At 39.4% G+C, this 18597-nt stretch overlaps 1 protein-coding gene across 9 annotated transcripts in view; it reads right to left on the bottom strand.

Moving 5' to 3' along the window:
- The window catches only part of KALRN (kalirin RhoGEF kinase), a 507433-nt gene that overhangs the window by 218919 nt on the left and 269917 nt on the right, over positions 1–18597 (bottom strand). For all 9 annotated transcript variants that reach the window (XM_064661424.1, XM_064661428.1, XM_064661425.1 and 6 more), the window contains exon 11: positions 15580–15702. In XM_064661424.1, the coding sequence (XP_064517494.1) occupies positions 15580–15702 (123 nt within the window). The remainder of the gene's footprint in view (positions 1–15579; positions 15703–18597) is intronic.

Raw genomic sequence — 18597 nt, 5'->3', positions numbered from 1 at the left:
CATAGAAAACCTCTCTCCCAGCTCCTGGAAAAGCTATCTTTGCAGCTGGTATATGGGGTTGAAAAGTCCTTACACCTCTCATCTCCCATTGTGGGACCACGCATCATTCACAGTGCCTTAAATTATTTTTCTTTAAACATTTTCTGTATGGGCATCTGTATTTACTGACCCATTGCTACTTTCCTCACTGATGTTTTTCAAGGAGATCTTATTGCAGCTTCTTGATACTTACAGGGGCTTGTATGAAAAATGAGAACAGACTTTTTTAGTAGGGCTTGTTGCAATAGGATAAGAGGTAGTGGTTTTAAACTAAAAGAGAGTAAATTCAGACTAGAGATAAGAATAAGTTTTTTTTATGATGAGGGTGCTGAAACACTGGAGCAGGTTGCCCAGAGAGGTGGTAGATACCCCATCCCTGGAAACAATCAAGGTCAGGCAGGATGGGACCATCCTGGTCTAACTGAAGATGTCCCTGCTCATTGCAGGGGGGTTGGACCAGATGACCTTTAAAGGTCCCTTCCAACCCAACCCAACCCAACCCTTTCTATGATTCTATGATTTGAAGCTTAGCTCTATTCAGAAACATCCACAGATTTGGGGAACGTGAATTTGTGTCCAACTTCAGATGGCTCAGAGGCCGTATATAAAATCATGCTGATATTAATGACTGTTTACACCTCCAGTAATTCCATTGTTTCAGTGAATTATGTAATATATATTATATATATATTAAAAAAATATATATAAGCATATGGGTTTTTTCAGTATGAATTAGTTATAAAATATTCCCAGGAATGATAAGGTGGATACAACATAGAATCTTCACTGATCATTGACAAGAACCAGATATTTTTACATGTATTGTTACTTTTATTTACGATTTTTCCTCGGGGTTCACATACAAACCAAGATGAATTTATTATTTGAATTTAAAAGAGTGACAGTTACACATTACATCAAATGCTGAACCCCTAGATAAATTGACTCAAAGCTGCCTTAGACCTTTAAACTAATAAATAAGCAAGATTAGAATTACTAGCTGGAAATACATTAGCTAAAAGAATTTCTCTTTGTGCTATTTCATATTGAGTGCTTAGTTTAGGTTAAAAAAAAAGTTGGCTATGGTATATTTTATCCTCTCAACTGTTCATCTCAATCAGGAGTGCAGTCATACATCAAGTAGGGAATACTCCCATTACCACAATCCTGCAAATTAACTCCAGTGTGATCACAACCATTATTCAATAAAATGACAATGAAATATATAGTGAAATAATGTTTTAAATTACAATTAAAATCACACATAACATCCAATATCAATAAGTATGCTAAGACACACAGATGCACATGTCTGTCTACTTGCTACATATACACAAAGAACAAGCTACGTTTTTAGCTCACTGGGGTAAACTTAACTATCACTCCTTAGAATACCATCAATGCAAGGACTTAATTTGAATGCCACGAGAGCTATTTTATTATTCTAAATCAGAATGTTCAAAAGCACATTTGGCAAAGACCAAACAGATTTCAAAGCTCTGCTTTGCTTTTCTTTTTTTTTCCTTTTTTTTTTTTTTTTTTTTTTTTTTTTTGTTTTTCCTTTTTTTAAGTTGCAAGATTAATTTGTTTTTATTGCAAGTGGAAAGATGAGGCATTTTATTCTTTTTGTAGGTAAAAAGACTATACCCACCAAAGGTTTCACCTGCAGTCTGGCAAACTTCCCCTTTCCTCCCTCATTTATTTTAATCAGTATATATGTGCGATCTCCTCTATTAAATAAACTACTAAGCACTTGCTTAATATGAGATAAATAAATAGTTCTACGCTTTCCAGGGAAGCAATCTGCTTACTTTGTGTTATAAGGAGGGCATATCATTGCAGGATTACACTGGAGTCTGATACACATCCTTGAAGAACCTGCAGTTCACAGTTACCAGAACTTTTGCACCATGCACTTTTATTCTTTGTGAGATGTGATTTAAGAAGTTTAGATTTGTGAAGCTCCACATAGGAACTGGGAGAAGACTTCTTTGGTACAAGAATGAAGTTTTAGTCCTATAAAGACCATATTCAATGTCTTTCCCGAGACCAAGAGATGTGACCAGCTGGGAAAGCAAATTAGATGTAGGCTCATTTTGTGCTTATAAGAACATTTTAATTTTTATTTTCTGCCACCCTACTGCTCTTCTGTGAGAAGCATATACAAACAGCATATTAAAAAAAGATGATGAAATACTCCTGCTGCTGTTTCAATATTTGATGGTTCCTGAATTAGGAAAGATATCTGAAATTCATGATTATTGGCTAGGCTTTATCCTAGCATTTGATCCCTGGTAATATACACAAAAAGAGTCTGGCCCCTTCACTTTGAGAACATCCTTCCACAGGAACAGAAACGTGAAAGTGAACAACAAATAGAGCAGGACAATGAAGAAAACATAAGAGTAGTTCTGGTATGAAATGTGAAACCAAACTGGTCAGTGTTGTGCAGCACAGTGAGTGTACCAGTAAAACAGTATTAGCACTGCCCAATGATTTGATAACTGTTTGAGACCTGCTCAAGTGACTGTCTGGTAACTGAACCTTTAACGCTCAGCAAAAATGAGGAAAGCATGTTCTTTTGTGGAAATGACAAGGGAGCACAAGCAGCCAGACTGCCAGGAGTGAAAGGCACTTCCTTCTGAAAGCTTCTTAAATTATTAATATTACCAAAAAGACAGGTAGTTCACAGCAAAGCTTCACAACTTTTTTATGATAAGGGGAAAAGGGAAGGCAAGTGGAGAAATAAACATGCAGCAGCTCCAAGGTGAGCAGCAACCTAGGAGGGCATGATATTGTTTTCTGTCCCAAAGGCTCAGTTCACATCTTTTCTGAGTCTTACAGACAAAAGTGCAATCATGACAGCTTTATCAAGTCCTGCTGGTATCCTGAATTGAAATAACTTCAGGCATTCTGGGTTTAATATCATCTCACAGTTTGGAGATTTCGAAGACACAGCAACAACACTATTAGAAGGCTTTGGACTGTCAGCAGCACTGGGAAAAGCCAGTACCAAGTACAACTGCCAGCACTGTTGCCTTGAAAACAGGAGCAGAAATAAACCCGTGAGAATGTGAATTCTGTAAACTGCCTGGCTTTGTTTCTGTTGTCTAGTTTTTTATTAAACCTACTTTAAATAAGACACCAAAGCATTTCCTCTCTCTGTTTCCCCCACAGCTACTACCCTGACACAGCTATGCTTTTATTACCATTAATGTGGAGACAGTTATAACATCTTTACTGAAGCACGGTTTAAGTGACATGGGACTGTTTATAGAATGATATAATGTTTAATGGAAGAAAATTCAGCAAAACTTTGACCCAAATTCTCCAGAGCTTTCAGCTTGAGAATTGCTATACAGCTGAACATAGAGACAAGGCAGTCTGGAGCATAACATGGTGCTGTGTATACATCACGTAACAATCATTCTTTCTGTCTGGTAATATATGACAAAAATGCTACACAGGCTGCTGCAAAAAGGTAAGTGTAACACTAATGCACTACAGGACCTCCAGCTCTGCACTAAACTATTTTGCCGTAAGCGAAAAGCCACCTCTGACAAGCAAACTGATTGTTGACAGAAAAAATACAGAGGAAGACATGCCACAGCCCTTTAACAGGGTCAGTGCAGTGCTGCTACCTGAGGAAGGATGGAGAGATTTAGTTAAATTTTTGCTGCTGCTCCTCTGAAATAGAGATAGCCCCCCTGAAACAGAGATAGCCCCCCTGACATGCTGCATTGCATCCACTCCCATGCACCAACCCAGGTGAGAGTGGTACAGGAGATGCTCTCAGTGAGGGCACCACATCTTGTGGTGCAGCTGAGCTGGTGCCATGTGCTAGCACTGTCTGTGCTCCCTCTAGACTCAGAGGCAAGCAGGGAGTCCCTTGGTGTTCTCCTGTATCCCTTCTATTTGTTCAGGTAAGTTTAAGTCATAGTAAAGAATCACTTATAAATTGATCACTTAAAAAATAAATTACTTTCCATCCAGAGTAAACCTCACACTCCAGTACACTGGCTGCTGGAGACAGACACACAATTAGAATAAAACACGAGCACTTTGGTTTTGTTCACAATTTGGATATTTCCATTTGGCATAAGGAGGTTTCTCAACATACCCTGCGAACAGGAATGGTAACACACCACCTGTGCACCACTGAAATAACCTCTACCTCCATCCCCCGACTCTCTGGACCTCAGATAACCTGATGGAGAATGCCCTTCTGCTATCTACAAGAATAAAACAGTCTCCTCAGCTTCAATTAAAGTTGAAGTAACTTTTTACTTCATCTCCTTGTTCCAGCTTAGCATCGTTAGAAGCAGGTCAGCAAGACAGTCCCTTTGGATTCAGAATCGCTTCACTGTCAACATTAATTCATCTCTCCATTGTGGTTTACACATTGGCATTTGTTTCAAATGTGTAGAAATCGTTCTCTGAATCTTATTACATTTATAAACCAATTTTTCACCTTTGTTATTTCCCTGACATGTGAACTGTCTGTACAGCTTACCCGTCAAATTAGTCCTTCAGAGGTGCCACTAAAGCAAAATGGACTAAGGGCTTTTTCTTCCCTAAAATTTAAAAGGATTAAAATCTGTAACAGCTAGGGAGATGTACTGTGTACTTATAATGAGGAAAAATAGAAAGATGTTTCACTACCCTGGAAGTAAGAGACCATTTTATTTATTTTACACCAGACTTATTCTTATACATCAGAAAAGTTCCAGACAGGAACTAACATTTTTCATGTTGGCCAGAAAGCATTCATATGGGATGCATTTTAAAAATGTGTTCTACTGTGTGAATGAAATTCAATTCAGCTTATCCATAAGCACAACAAAGATTTAGAAAGATATTGTGTTTTTATTTCTGGTCCTTATTAGGGGGCCACACATGATCTGAGATAAATATATCTTAATAATGACTTACAGTGAGAGATCTGGTACAGAGGCATTCCCACCAGAAATCTTCATGGTAAAAAATGTATTGATTTTTGGCAAGTAGTAGATCTCCAGGAATATTGCAGGCATATGAGATACTGCCTCTACAGTCAACATCTGCCACATTTTTTACTATAAAAAAAAATCCTGACAGCTTTCTGGTGTATTCTTTACTTAGTGTTGCTGAATCCTTGCTTCTCCCTATCCAATCCCCCTTCCCCCAGAAATCCCAAATCAGCCCCCAAAGGATAAGACTGGCCATGATATGAGACAAAAGCAAAGATCAGAGAAATTCTGTTGGAGTTGTCTTTTGATCTCTCTCTGCCTGCTATCCCAGAGTCCCAGTTTTGTGCCAAACCCCAAACAGTAGGATTTAGGCACCTGCCCCAATCCTGGAGGCATATCCAGCAGGTCCAAGCAGCAAATAACACTCCTCTCAGCATTCACATCCCAAAATAATCTCCTTTTTTCATGTCCCTATGTTAACACACAAATCGGATTGTGCTCTGTGCTCTGAAATACCTGTTTTTTTTTCCTGTCCCACATTTCCATGAGACTATAAAAAAACTGAATTTACAATGGTTAAATGACCCAGTGACCCAATTCCCCATCACACTTGGGTGAGACGGCTGGTATTTCAGCGTGGCTGCACAGCCCTGGCCGTGCTGGGAGGCTGTTTCCCTCTCATTTGATTTTCAGTGCACGACAGAGGAGTGAAGCCAGAACAGTGCCCATCACTTGGTGTGCACTGAGGAACTGTGCTTTGGCACAGGTAAAACTATGAATCCCCTGGGAAAGGGCCTGAAATTGGGAGGAGCAGTTTTCCACCTCAAGTCAGAAATGTTTATTGTTTTTCAAAAAAAGAATGACGTGAATGCATTCCTGGCTGGGCAGTATTTGTTTGAACCACTTTTGTGGTAGGAACAAACATGTACCTCCACTTTTTGAAAGGTTTCAACTGGGCCCATTTTGAGTCTAAAACAAACCCCAGAAGACAACAAAAAGTAACATTGAAATTGCACCAGACCTCTCCCCCTTCCACTGCAGGTTTCCAGTCCTTCCTGCACTCAACTTTGACATTTGGGCATTGACAAATCCAAGTTCTGTTTGTCAATATAAATCCTGGCCACAGGCAAAACAACCAGGAGTCGGTTGCCAAAAACCAGTGCTTTCAGCCATCTCTCCCCTCAGAAACACCCTTCATTCCACCAAACTCTCAATGCACTCACTTCAGCTCTTGGGTTGACACATTTAATGTAAATGCTGCACTTTCCATTGCTGACAACAATGAGTCACAAACACCCTTTTACACTGTGCACTTCTGAACTGAGCCTTTACATTACTCCAGGGAGGCAAAAGCAGGCTTGGCTCTGCATTTGTTGCATGGCTGTGGATCTCACCAGTGTCATGAGGAGTCACCTACACTGTGCAGAAAAAAACTGCATTGAGAAAACCTTATGCATTGGACAGAACAGTCTAATAAAAATGAGGGTTGCATGTTAATAGGAGACAGCGTCATTGTTTTGGAGCACATAGTGGTTTCTATTGTATTAGCTGCATACTAATACATGCAATCATGCTAGAGTAACGTGTGCACATACTCACTGACAGCTCAGAAACACCTCCTGTCTCAGCTCCTGACTTCTGGCAAATTCCGCAATTTATTTTTCCCAAAAGTAGCTTCATTTGAAATGTAATGACATGAGAAAGCCGATTTTGCCTGCTTTTCTCGTGCCAATCTTTTAATTTCTCTCCCTAGCTCAGCAAAGGATGAGAAAGACCCGCACTTCTGCATGTGCTGGTGCTCTGAACCAGACACTAAACAAAGGTGCCTAAATGCCTCAGACCAGATCCCATTCCCATAGTGACACAAACCAGTGCCTCCTTGGGGCTTGGTTATGCAAAACCAGACCTCACAGACCACTGTTATGGAGGGCAATATTAATGGCTGGATTACAAGCAATGAATCAACAAGTGAATTATTTATATAGTCCTTAGGGGTTTTGTCCCTATTCACACACATGTAATTCCAAAAGACCTCTACAAATCCGCTGATGTTACCGTATTTTTATACAGGGGAAACTGAGATCGGAACTCTATCTCAAGGAAATAAATTTTAAAAACAGGTTTATATGCAATAAATTGCTGATTGAATACTCTCTATTTATATATAATCAGTATAAAAACATCACAATAGTCTCATAATGCAAGTGTAGTTTTTAGACAAATCAAACACCTGCTGTGGGACTAAGGACATCCTTCATCTGGACAATTAGGGATCAGAAGAGAAGGGAAAACCACACAGCCAAGCAGCTTCTCTGCAGTGCAGAGCTATGGAACTGGATTCTCCACTCTTTGGAACAAGTTAATTATAAGCAATTTATCTGAAATTGGAAGTGTGATTTTGCTCTAAGTCTTGTGCAGCAGAGTGATCAATCGGACCCAGTTAGTCTATTTCCAGAACATTTGCTCAATGCTAATGAATACTTAAAACCTGACCTTGAAAATTATTTTGCTCTGTTACTGAATATAAATCTCTGATACTGGCTTAATCTACATGAAATTTCCTTTACTGGTGTCTGCAAAACAGCATATTTTTTGTTTGCAGCAATGTCCTAATCCAGTTGCTGTGGCTCAGGTTGTGTTGTTCTCCTAAGGCCAGCACTGGCTGTCCCAGAGCAGCAGCACAGCCATGGCCAGCTCCTTCTACTGCCCTGTAACAGAATCAGAAAGCAAAAATGCTGCTATGTTTCACAGTGTCACTTTTCTCCCCTCAAGCCCCCTCACTATCAATAGCTACAAGAAATTGAAGAGTACCAGTCCACCATCATTAAAAACGACATTTGGACATTGCTGCAATTAATCTTCCAGAATCAATAGGTACAGTTTGATAACCCACTGACCTGCCAATAGGAAGAGCACAAAGAAAAACGACCAGAGAGGTTCAAAAGCCTTTAGATGATGATGGTGTTCATCAACATAGACAGGGCAGCCAGAACAGAAGAGCTCATATAAGCAGGTATATTTCACAGAAATTGTCAATTTTAAATACCATTCATTTCAGCTGTAGGTTTATTCAGTTGAGACATCAGTACCACATTGAATGTATTTTTAGTACATGGCCTATATAACACACAGTGTTATAATTTTCCAATGTTCTCTTTAAGAAGTTTGGGGCCTTAAAGAAACAAATTCCAGGATTTTTCTTCTTTAGGAAACTTTGTCTGTCTTTTCTGATTCAAAAAGAAATTAATTCAAAAGTCTCTGAATTCCCCACACAATAGAAATTCTATTTTCCAGAACCTCTAGAATTTAAAATACATATTTCTTAAATAGCTTCATTGTCTCCCTGTCTGCCATGGGAACAGAATTATGCATTTATAGGCAAATTAAAGGAACATATTTTAAAGACACAAAAATAAACCTACCCAAATAAACCAGTGATAAGAAGCTAGCTCCTGGCAATTGTAAAAAATGCACAGTGTTGCCAAACCTTGAGATTTTATAGGGAGCATTTAGATTGTGAATCATGCTGCAGGAGGTTTAATGAAAAGATCCAGCTGTCAAGTGATTTTGGAAGAGAAGAAATAGGAAAGAAAATCACTTTGAGCTGGAGGAGAAATACACTAACATTCAAACTCAGAGACATGGCATAATAGGCACAGCTCTTCATATGGTGGCCAGGAAGATTTCTGTACTATTACAGAGCCTCTCTAAAAACAGGTCTCCCACTAGACCATGGAGTACCAATGGCTACCAACTCAATTCCATTGCTTCCAGAAGCTCAGCTAAGACGCTGTTTCAGCAGCCCCTGCTAACAGTCTCCATGGGCACGCCTAGATTATGCAATGGAACATAGTCTTGATATCCATAGCATCTGAAGAGCATCACACTTCCTCAGGGAAAAAACGTGACCTGCTTCTGACTTAGATCTGACAGTCAAGTCTCCATAGCACCACATCCAACACAGGCACTCTGCTCAGCCCTTCCCAGCCTTTCTGGTTCCTGGCTCAGGTTGAGAAGGACCAATTCAGTATCTCTGTCCTTGCAATGCAGGTATGTCCCAAGTCACCCAGAGGCTTCAAGACTTCCTGCACAAAGTTACACTATTGCTTCCATGATAAACTATCTGGCTCTTCAGCACGCTTTTAGAAGGTTTTGGATCCAGGAGTCCCAAGATAACTTTCACAGACAACCCATGTATTGGCAGTTTCACTGATCTCTCTCTGCTGCCTGTGACTGCCAGATGCATCCTGCTGCCAGTCAGGAGAAGAAACCAGGAATTCTGGACCTCCTGTACCACCGTACAAAGGCCTGTGTAATCTGCTGCCAGTGTAGAATTGAATGCATTTACATAAATGAAGTGAACAGGAAAAATGCAGATTATAGAGATTTGGCATTTCTGAAAGCACAGTTATTATTGCCAACTTTGAGCATATTTCTTACCAGGTTTAATTTTCTGCTTTTGCCCTGTTTTGGCCTAATATTTCATCCTACATAGGACTTCAGTCACTCAATCCAAAGGCAAAAATACAGTATGCCCAGCAAGCCATTCCTTTCGACAACCAGTTAGGTCACAAAATTTTAAAAAGTGAAACAAAATAACAAAATAGTAATTAAAACAACCACCCAGGGATAATGCTTCCTACGTGCTTATTATCAACATGGGCTCCTAATTTATTCCTAGCTGTTTTACATCAGTACTGAACTTCATGCCAAACTTTAGAACAATGACATCCAACAGAGCTGGAATTTGTATGGGAAAGCACTAGGGTTTTATTCTGAAGGCCAAACAAGTAGCTGTTTGCAATTCAGCTTTGGCCTGACTATTCCATTACCACAGTTAGTTTTAAAGCAGTTCAAGTAAAACTATGTGGGACCGAGAGATCACAGAATACCACTTGTACCTGCAGCATTTCTTACTGAATCCAATGGATATTTCACATGACAAACAATATAATCATATTTTTTCACCATACTTACACTTAAAAGTTCTTTTATATCTGCAAGAGCTTTTTGAAAACTCTGAACTGACAGTATTTTAGGAACAGCACAATGGAGGAAGGGAATACTCCAGACAGGAACACTGGAGAACAAATTACTTCTTGGATGAAGAAAATCACCTGATCTTTGATTTCTTGTAGTTGATACAGGCTCTTGGCTTTCAGGTCTCTGTTGAAAGCCTTTCCTTGCAGGAAATACATTTACCTCCCCGAGACAAATATAAAAGGAAGAGCTGAATCTTAAAAGAATTATGTATATACATGTTAGCTTAACTTTGACAGTATGAAGCCAGTGTTCAGGTGCTTAATCATCATCTTCCAAAAGCTGTCTCAGAGGAAGGCAAGCATGGATACCCAAGAACAGGAAAACTGAATGGCTTCTCAAATGTCATACTGCAAAGTCCAGCATTTTTGATCACATTTTGTCTGGTTCTCCTTCTTTGTAGTAATTCAGGAACAGTCCACTGCATTGCATGTATACCTTGGCAAAATGGAGCCTGTCAAACTTGCAAAGTCAGGAATAAAGGATCCAAATCTGTACTTAAATCAAAACTCTTTTAGTTATGAGGCCTGAATCAAGAGCTGCCACACTGGACACACCCCATGAAATCCGATGGCCACACACCGCCTCCAGTCAGCCTTCTTACTGTGTTTGATAACAAGGGACAACCCCACACATTTTGGGCCAAGGCTGTTCAGAACACATGCTTTGTTGTGTGCTGGAGTTGTGATATTTTACCTTGTAAACATTGGTGATTTTGGAAAATACACACGCTGTTGCATGCAAACACACACACAGGTACCAGATACAAAACCAGTTCTAGCGGTGAGCTTAATGTGGCCCAAGAGCAGCTCCACAGATCCGAGAGCAGCTTATCCCATAAACACAGATGACAAACACTACCTTGCATTAAACCAGGGATCGCCCAGCATTGCATTTAAAAAAAAAAATAAAATATTAAAGAGGGTTGTTTTTCTGAGTGACCTTGAACAATGTGGGTTTTGGCAGGGGTGGGAGAACACCACGGAACAGCGAGCGAGCCAGCTCCCACTTCTGCTTCATTTCACTCCGAGACAATGTTTGGTTAGTTTGGACGAGAAACACCGGCTGTGTTTACCATTAGAGCTAAAGGCTTTACAGCGCATTGCGACTGCCATCTGCAGGTTGAAATCCGCACTGGTGGGCGTTTGCCTGCCAAAATGTGGATAAACCTACACGATAGGAAATCTTAACAGCACATCTGATGGAAAAGCTCATAAAGGCAGAAAGACTAAAGAAATGCTCGTTTTGGATCATTCAAAGCACGAAACCACTCAGTCCTACGGCAGCAGAATGCAGGGGATTAACAGAGCAGTTTCCCAGCATCTTTCCTAATTCTGCACCAGCACAAAGGCAGCAATGCTCTTTGTGAGCAGAGGAGGATGCTGAGAAGGCCACCTTAACCTCTGACTGCTGGGAACGGCAGAAAGGAAAATGATCTGTGGCCTCTCTATCTACAAAGATGGGCTTCCAACACGTGCAGCTCAGCTTGATAGTGTTGAAGTGTGGGGAGATTTTTCCAACTGGAAGGCATGATGTTTTCAGGGTAAGAGCCCTGAATAAGGAAAAGTTAAAGAGTCTAAAATGAAGTTATCTTTGGATTTACAACCATGAGTGGCTGGACTGTGGTTATCTGATTTGCACAAAATAATTCCAGCCAAGCAAAGAGGCCATCATTGGAACACTGCAGCTACATTCAGAGTGATATTCCTTTGGTCATATCTTGATAATGCCTGACTACTAAATTTCACTGCATGGTAGGCACTGTGCTGTGCTGAGGTTGGCATTTTCAGGGTGGCAGCCTGTGAACAGTTTCAGCACTGCCTGAGAAACAGTTGCAGGTATATACAAGATAACAACCTCCCTCCCAGGAGCTCAGGCTTTTTAATCCAAATTCAAACATTTGCCATCTGTGCCTTCCATGTAGTGTATTTATGGTCAGAAAAATTGCCAGGGCTTTGTCTAAACAGCAGTTATGAGAGAAGGAGGCCCCAAATTATATTTCCTATTGCCCACAATACAGTGCTGTAAAATCACTGACATTTTCCAAGCACAGCTGTATGCAGGAATGTGATCTATTTGGGCCATGCCTGACTGAATCATTACATCCAGATTTATCAATCTGTAGAGTTTCTAATCAGACATAGAGGGAGCACGTTCCACCTCTCAATCTAGTGCCTTGGCAGGTCAGTCAATCAGAGCATTTCTCCGCACAGCAATCCTGGATACACAATTCTGCTTTACATGCAGACAGGTAAAACCAGGAATGTTTTGCCCTTTGTCGACAATATCAAGAAAACTTATTAAAATTGCTTCTAGTCTGACCTTTGTAAATGCCTTCCTGAAACAGCAGGAGATAAGACCAAATATATCAGAGCTAAAGGAAAGTATATTTTGGAAAATAGATTTATACTGTATGGCAGGCTAAGTGTTTTTATCAGAGAATTGCCAATAGCAAATACTATTGGTTATACTGTCAATCTCACCAGGTCTGTCAGAATGATACTTTTTATTATTTACTTTTTTTAAGGACAAAACCTTGAACTCTTTTTATTGCCATTAATGTTATTAATTAACATCCTGATGAGAGGAATGGGCAAATTCAATGGTTTGTTTAGAATGTTAGCACACGTGCTTTATTATATGGCTATACTGGGAATATGTCCTGCCAGTCATCCACCCTAGCCATGGCAAAGATGTTTGATAGCTTGAGAAAAATGGCAAATATTTAAACTTAACTTAGCATTAATTACTAACCAGCTCTAAGGAGTTAAGCATCAAGAAGGGAGTTAGGAAGAATAAAAACTGGTCATAATCAGAGCAGGGAGGAGATTTATTCCCCCAAATCGACCCCACTAGAAGCTTCTGCAAGAGAACTCCAGGTGTGATAAATTTATGGCCTCCCCTCTTACCCTCACTATTACTCTTTCCAAAGCAAAGAGTATTATATTCTCAAGTCCTTGACCTCAGATAAAGCCTGAGATTCCTTTCACTTCCCCTCACTGCATGTCCCCATGTCCATTTGCCAGCACCACATTCCAGTGTCACACTGCAGACAGGCCTCATAAATTAGCAGTGATATTCTTGTGAATGCACCAGAGGAAACTACTCCTGTCAAAGCCGTTGGGAAGTAACCAGGTTCAACTTGTGTCAATTATTTCCAATTAGGAGGCACCATAAACTTCATTCACAGAGTGCAGGGCTGATCATAACTATTCTAAGCTGTCCAGGCAGAGCAATGAGATGCTCATTGATGCTACCACATAGGATGTAAAAGAATCAGATTCAGAGGAGCCCAAGAGGTTTCAGAACCATGCAAACTACGTTTTTCTCTTTCCTCTCCATTCCCCTCACTTGAACACATGTGGTGAGCCAGTGAACAAGATTCATTTGCTCTGAATTTGGCCTCGTGAAGTGAAAGGAAGTGTGTCTAAAGTTATTCACAGGCAGACATGCTAAAATAATAGAGAAGAAGCACTAACAGATGGGTTAGAAAAGTCTTTAGTGAACTAATTATATTCTGCCTTAGTACCTACACATGCAAGCTGCACATCTGTAAGGTTTCTCGATCCTGATGAGGGGATGTATCTCCTAATTACATCAGCCAGCAAAGCAAGCCTTAAATAAGCTGTTGTTTCCATGTGCAGACAGTTACATGGCTTGCTCTCATCTCTATTGTCAAGACCATGTTATTTTTCTGTCTTTTCTCACCTGTTCTTAATTTTTTTCCTACATCTCCACTGAAATAAGTCTCAGAGAGGAAGTAAAAAAGAAAAAAAAAAAAGCTAATCTGATCCAGAAATGAGAGATGGAACTGGAGTTATGAAGCTAGTGTATCAGAGGAGGGAGATTTAGAAAATATTAATGCCACAAAGGATATGAAATCACTTAGTTTCAGCTCCTGTATATTGCATGATCTTCATTTTCATTTGCTAGCCCAGGATGGTATCCAGTAACAGCTGACTCAAGTATATATTCTGAAAAAGCATCTAATGCTGATTTCAGGAGGAAACCTCACACTGGATGAGGCCTTGTAGAGCCACGATTTGCAACCTCCAGCCTCAGGTCCATTTTAATGAATTTGCAGATTTAAATTTTCAAAATTTCAAGCCTGTTACCAGAAGGCTTAAATCCACAGGTGGTCCCATGATATTTTAGAAACCCATCAATCTAGAACTGCTGCTCTCAGGCTGTGTGATTTGTCAATGGTATGTAAAGATTTCCCATCACGGCTGAAAGGTAACACCAAAGTTCATTAGCAAGCCATGCAATTGGATACTCCATCAACAGCTGAAAATCTAATTTAAAGAAGAATATTGGTAATCTGAATTTCCAACAACATAGATAAGAAAAGACATCTAAGGGATTGGTGAATGAGAACATGCTAGCAGAATTAAATATGTTTAATACGGTTAAGAGGCACATAAGAGAAGACATGCCAACATTCTACAGATATTTATTTCAGGGTTATTAATTCATCCCTTTTCCTGGCATTTGTCTCCTTAAGAGAGATAAATAAGACCAAAGGGATATAAACAAGGGAATAATAAAAAACAAAAGAGTGAGAAAAATATAAATTGAATATGAGGGAGAGGAGAAAAAATAAACATCTAGTCAGTAGCTGCCATCAGGCAGTGAAATATTTTCCCTGATGAAACAGTGAAAGAGGTATGTCCCTGTTACTGGAAATATCTTAAACTAAACTAGGCCATCACATGGGAATGGTTCTGCAGAAAACCAAAACTAAAGTCTAGTAAATTTTTGTCTTAAGATGCAGTGAAACATTTCAGCAACAACTTGCCTCGGGTGCACCAACAAGACAAAGCATTTGATCCATTCTGCTTTACACAGATCAATCAGGATTTTAATGGATTTACATATTATCAATTACAGATAGAGGATGCTTCAAATCTAAGCCAAAATGTTGTAACATGATCTGACAACCAGAGCTGAGACTGGATAATTTCTGGCCATGGATACTTAGAGAAAAATAAGACGGACAAATGGATGCAAAGAAGGAAGGAAGGAAGGAAGGAAGGTAGGTCGGTCTACCTGTAACAATTGCCTCTAATTCCAAAAGAAGCAAAAATTCCTTTCCACTGTACTCTCAGAAGGAGTGGAAGGTAGTTGCCCTCACTGCAAACACACTCTAGTGTTTCCCCTGCTTCTTGGCTAACTGCTTCCTACCCTATTCTCAAGGCCCTCAGTCTCCACTGCAGGAGTTACAATTGATTTTTTTATCACTGTCTCTCATAAACCATTCTCCTCTATGTCCCAACAGTTTGTGTTGCTTTCCTGTAAACTGCTTGCAATTTCTCATGGGCTTTGAGACCTTTCATCGACCCAGTGTGGTGATTTTCTGATTGTAATTCCTGCCGCTGCCATGCTCTGCAGTGTGCATGCTGACTTCCGAACCTTGGAGACAGGATCCTGCTCAGCTCCAAATGTTTGAAGTGAGCAGCGTGGCCCAACACAGCAATAGCTTTTTCTCAGTATACAGAAGGAGTAACAAAAATCACTCCAGACAGCAAAAGCCTCCAATTTAGACTCTTACCTGTGCTACCTCTTCAAAATCATCATGTCTTTTCTGCAGCGCACGTGCTCTGTGTAGGGACTTCCCCACGCCTGTGTGTTTGCTCAGAAAGGCTTCCCCGTGATTTTCAATCCAGTCCAGTACCTGCCAAAAAAGAACATCCAGTTAGCTCTCCTGTCGCAGCAGCACAGAGAAATCCTGTGAGGGTGAGGATGAAACAGCTGCAGAGGAATGCTTTCTACTTGCTATGGCTGAACACATGCAGATCTGTCAAAGTCCGTTCCACTACACAGAAGATAAATGTTTATAGATGCTACTGTAAATTAGGTTTATTGAATTTTTACTATTCAATTTATTTTGAAGTGTAGCTTAGTTATTTGAGCCTGGTAGATATTAAATATTTACTTTCACATAAATGAATTTTGGGGAATGGGAATCAGAAATCTGGAATCTTTTACAGGAAGTACCCTCCTCTGAAGAGCTCCTTGAGTAAATTGAAAACCAGCAATAACTGATTTCATATGTCAGTGTGAGAGTGAGTACAAAAGTATGGCAGAAGGATCAATTAAAACCTATTTTTATGTGAGGAGAAAGCATTATCAGAGAAAATGGAATGAAAAGGTTAAGAAACCTTCACTGTAGGCCATAAAATATTGACAGTGTGCACCCTCCAAGTCTTTCGAGTTTTGAGTTCCAAATGTTACTGATCCCTATGGAAAAGTAGGGTGACAAATCTGATATTCTTAGTTAAAGAATTTTCTTTCAAAAATAGGTAATTTCTATGTTGACTATCCACGTGGAGTTTCTTCTCACAGTAACACTGGCACTAAAATTTAGATCAAACCTGTTCGGGGTCTACTGCAAGCTGGAAAAAAACCAATTTGACCATATAAGCTTGGGAAATTTCAGGAGGTGATGGCCACGCTTTCTACATCCCTTTCCCAATACACAGAAGCTAAGGGAATAAATAGTACTAGATCAGTGCTGGTATTTCTGTAACAGTAGCTAGGACTTCATCCAGCGAGGAGCTCTGCACTCGCAGTGAGTTGTGGATCCTCACTGCTACTGATGCTGATGGACTAGGAGACAACAGCTGGGATGTCTGTCACACAAGGGACAGGACACTGGAAGCACCCCCAGGATAGTGATACTACCACAGATATTATTGATTAAGCACAGAAACCTAAGACTAGAAAAATGGAAGATGTGATTATTTTTTAATTATTATTTCAGGCAAGTAAAACTATTTCATGGCTTGGTTGTACAGAATCTAAACCACCTGGGCTCTCAGCATTTTCTGTAGTGTAGAATGCAAGCATATTTTTATAGGAAGTTCTAAGTACAAACAAAGCTTTATACGCATATACTTAGGTTCCAGCCCTATTTCTTTGCTGGGAAAAGCATTTTTTAATTAATGCTCTGTGCTTACAACGTATTTTTCATCCACAGAGTACAAATAATTACACAAAATGGGGTATCAAAGTACTTTATGTCCTGCAGGGACAACACATATTTGGCACAAGTCACACTGTGGGTATGAGGAAGCAGGACCAGATGTGTTGGCAGTACAGTCATTACCTCCTGCTTCCCTTTCTCTGACCAGTTTGTCTCCCATTTGCTCTGGGTAGAGAATCCTAAATAAATTCCTTCAAACTGTAAGACAGTCATGTGCCAACTGGTCTGCTAAGAGCTTTTCTGCAATATATTTTTGACCAGGAATCTCTATATAGCTTGTATTAACAATTATTGGAGGGTAGCCTTCTAGCATTTGTGTCATTAACAGTCTGCAAATAATTCCATTAACAACATCTTTCCTCCTGTCAGTAGTTTTCAGCTTACCTATTAAAAATGGAACCAGATCCAAATTCAAGTTTGGAAAAAATCTCATCTAATATTATTTTTTAAATGGCAAGTGGCTTTAATTTAAACAATGTTTCATATTAAATTAGTATGCAGTATGTGCTTTCTGTTTATTAATAATTGATAGCCACTCACTGTAACTACAGGAAACTATTCCAGGAACTTTTTCATGCTTATAGCATTGAAGCAGTAATTACATAAAGATAAAATTTTTTATCCCAACCAATGTTATACTGGCCTGTTTTAGTCGCTATTAGGTGACTGTTGACAGAGACTGACTCTTCCAGTTTATAAACAGATGTTTTGTTACACGTCTCAATTCAGAGTAAGAAATAAAACACACAACACCCACTTTTAACAAAGATGAAAATAAAGAAAATTAATCCAGACCACAGTACTGGCCAAAAAAAGGAAACTACTCTCAAAAAAAAAAAAAAAAATAAAAAGCCAAAAAACAAAGTGATAAAACATTCATACATAGGTAATAAGCCTTTGTTCCAGGACTCATATAAGAGCTGGCAACTCCTGCAGCAGTGTCTTAATGTTGCACTTGAGAAGTTATTCCATAATGCCTGACATTCCTCTACCATGAAAACTTCCCTCCAAAGTTATCTATGCAGGTATTGATTAGGTTTCCAAATCTTTAATTTATAAAATTAGATATAAAATACCCCTTGAGGTATCAAAATTGTATACCCACATAATAAATCAAATCCTTGTGAGCAGACAAGATTAAAAAAATAATCTAGAAATCATCCACTTAAGACATTTGCTGTGACACCCTATTTGATTACTTCTTTCCTATGTCTTCTATGCTTTGAGTGCCATGTCTCAGATTTGACATACCCTTCCTTCTCTTTAAAAAGTTGTGGTTTAAATTGTTTTATTAGGTCTTTTTTTCTGCTGCCCTCGAGAAATAACTACAAATAATTACTCTTAGAGAATAACTTGCTTAACAGCATGTTCTATGCCTCGGAAAAACCATGTTAACATATCTGACCACTCCAGTTTTCAATGAATTTGTTTTCACAACCATCTTGTGAAATACATAAATGCTATAATTTCATTTTGCATAAAAGGAGGGGAAAATACATATATTACATACATATATATACACATACATACACACACACACGCACATATATATATAAAGACTAAGTGAATTGCTGAGGTGTCCCA

The sequence above is a fragment of the Pseudopipra pipra genome, chromosome 7 (genome assembly GCF_036250125.1).
Source record: "Pseudopipra pipra isolate bDixPip1 chromosome 7, bDixPip1.hap1, whole genome shotgun sequence".
NCBI lineage: Eukaryota > Metazoa > Chordata > Aves > Passeriformes > Pipridae > Pseudopipra > Pseudopipra pipra.
The sequence above is the reverse complement of the archived record's forward strand: the minus strand, read 5'-3'. Positions and strand labels throughout refer to the sequence as shown.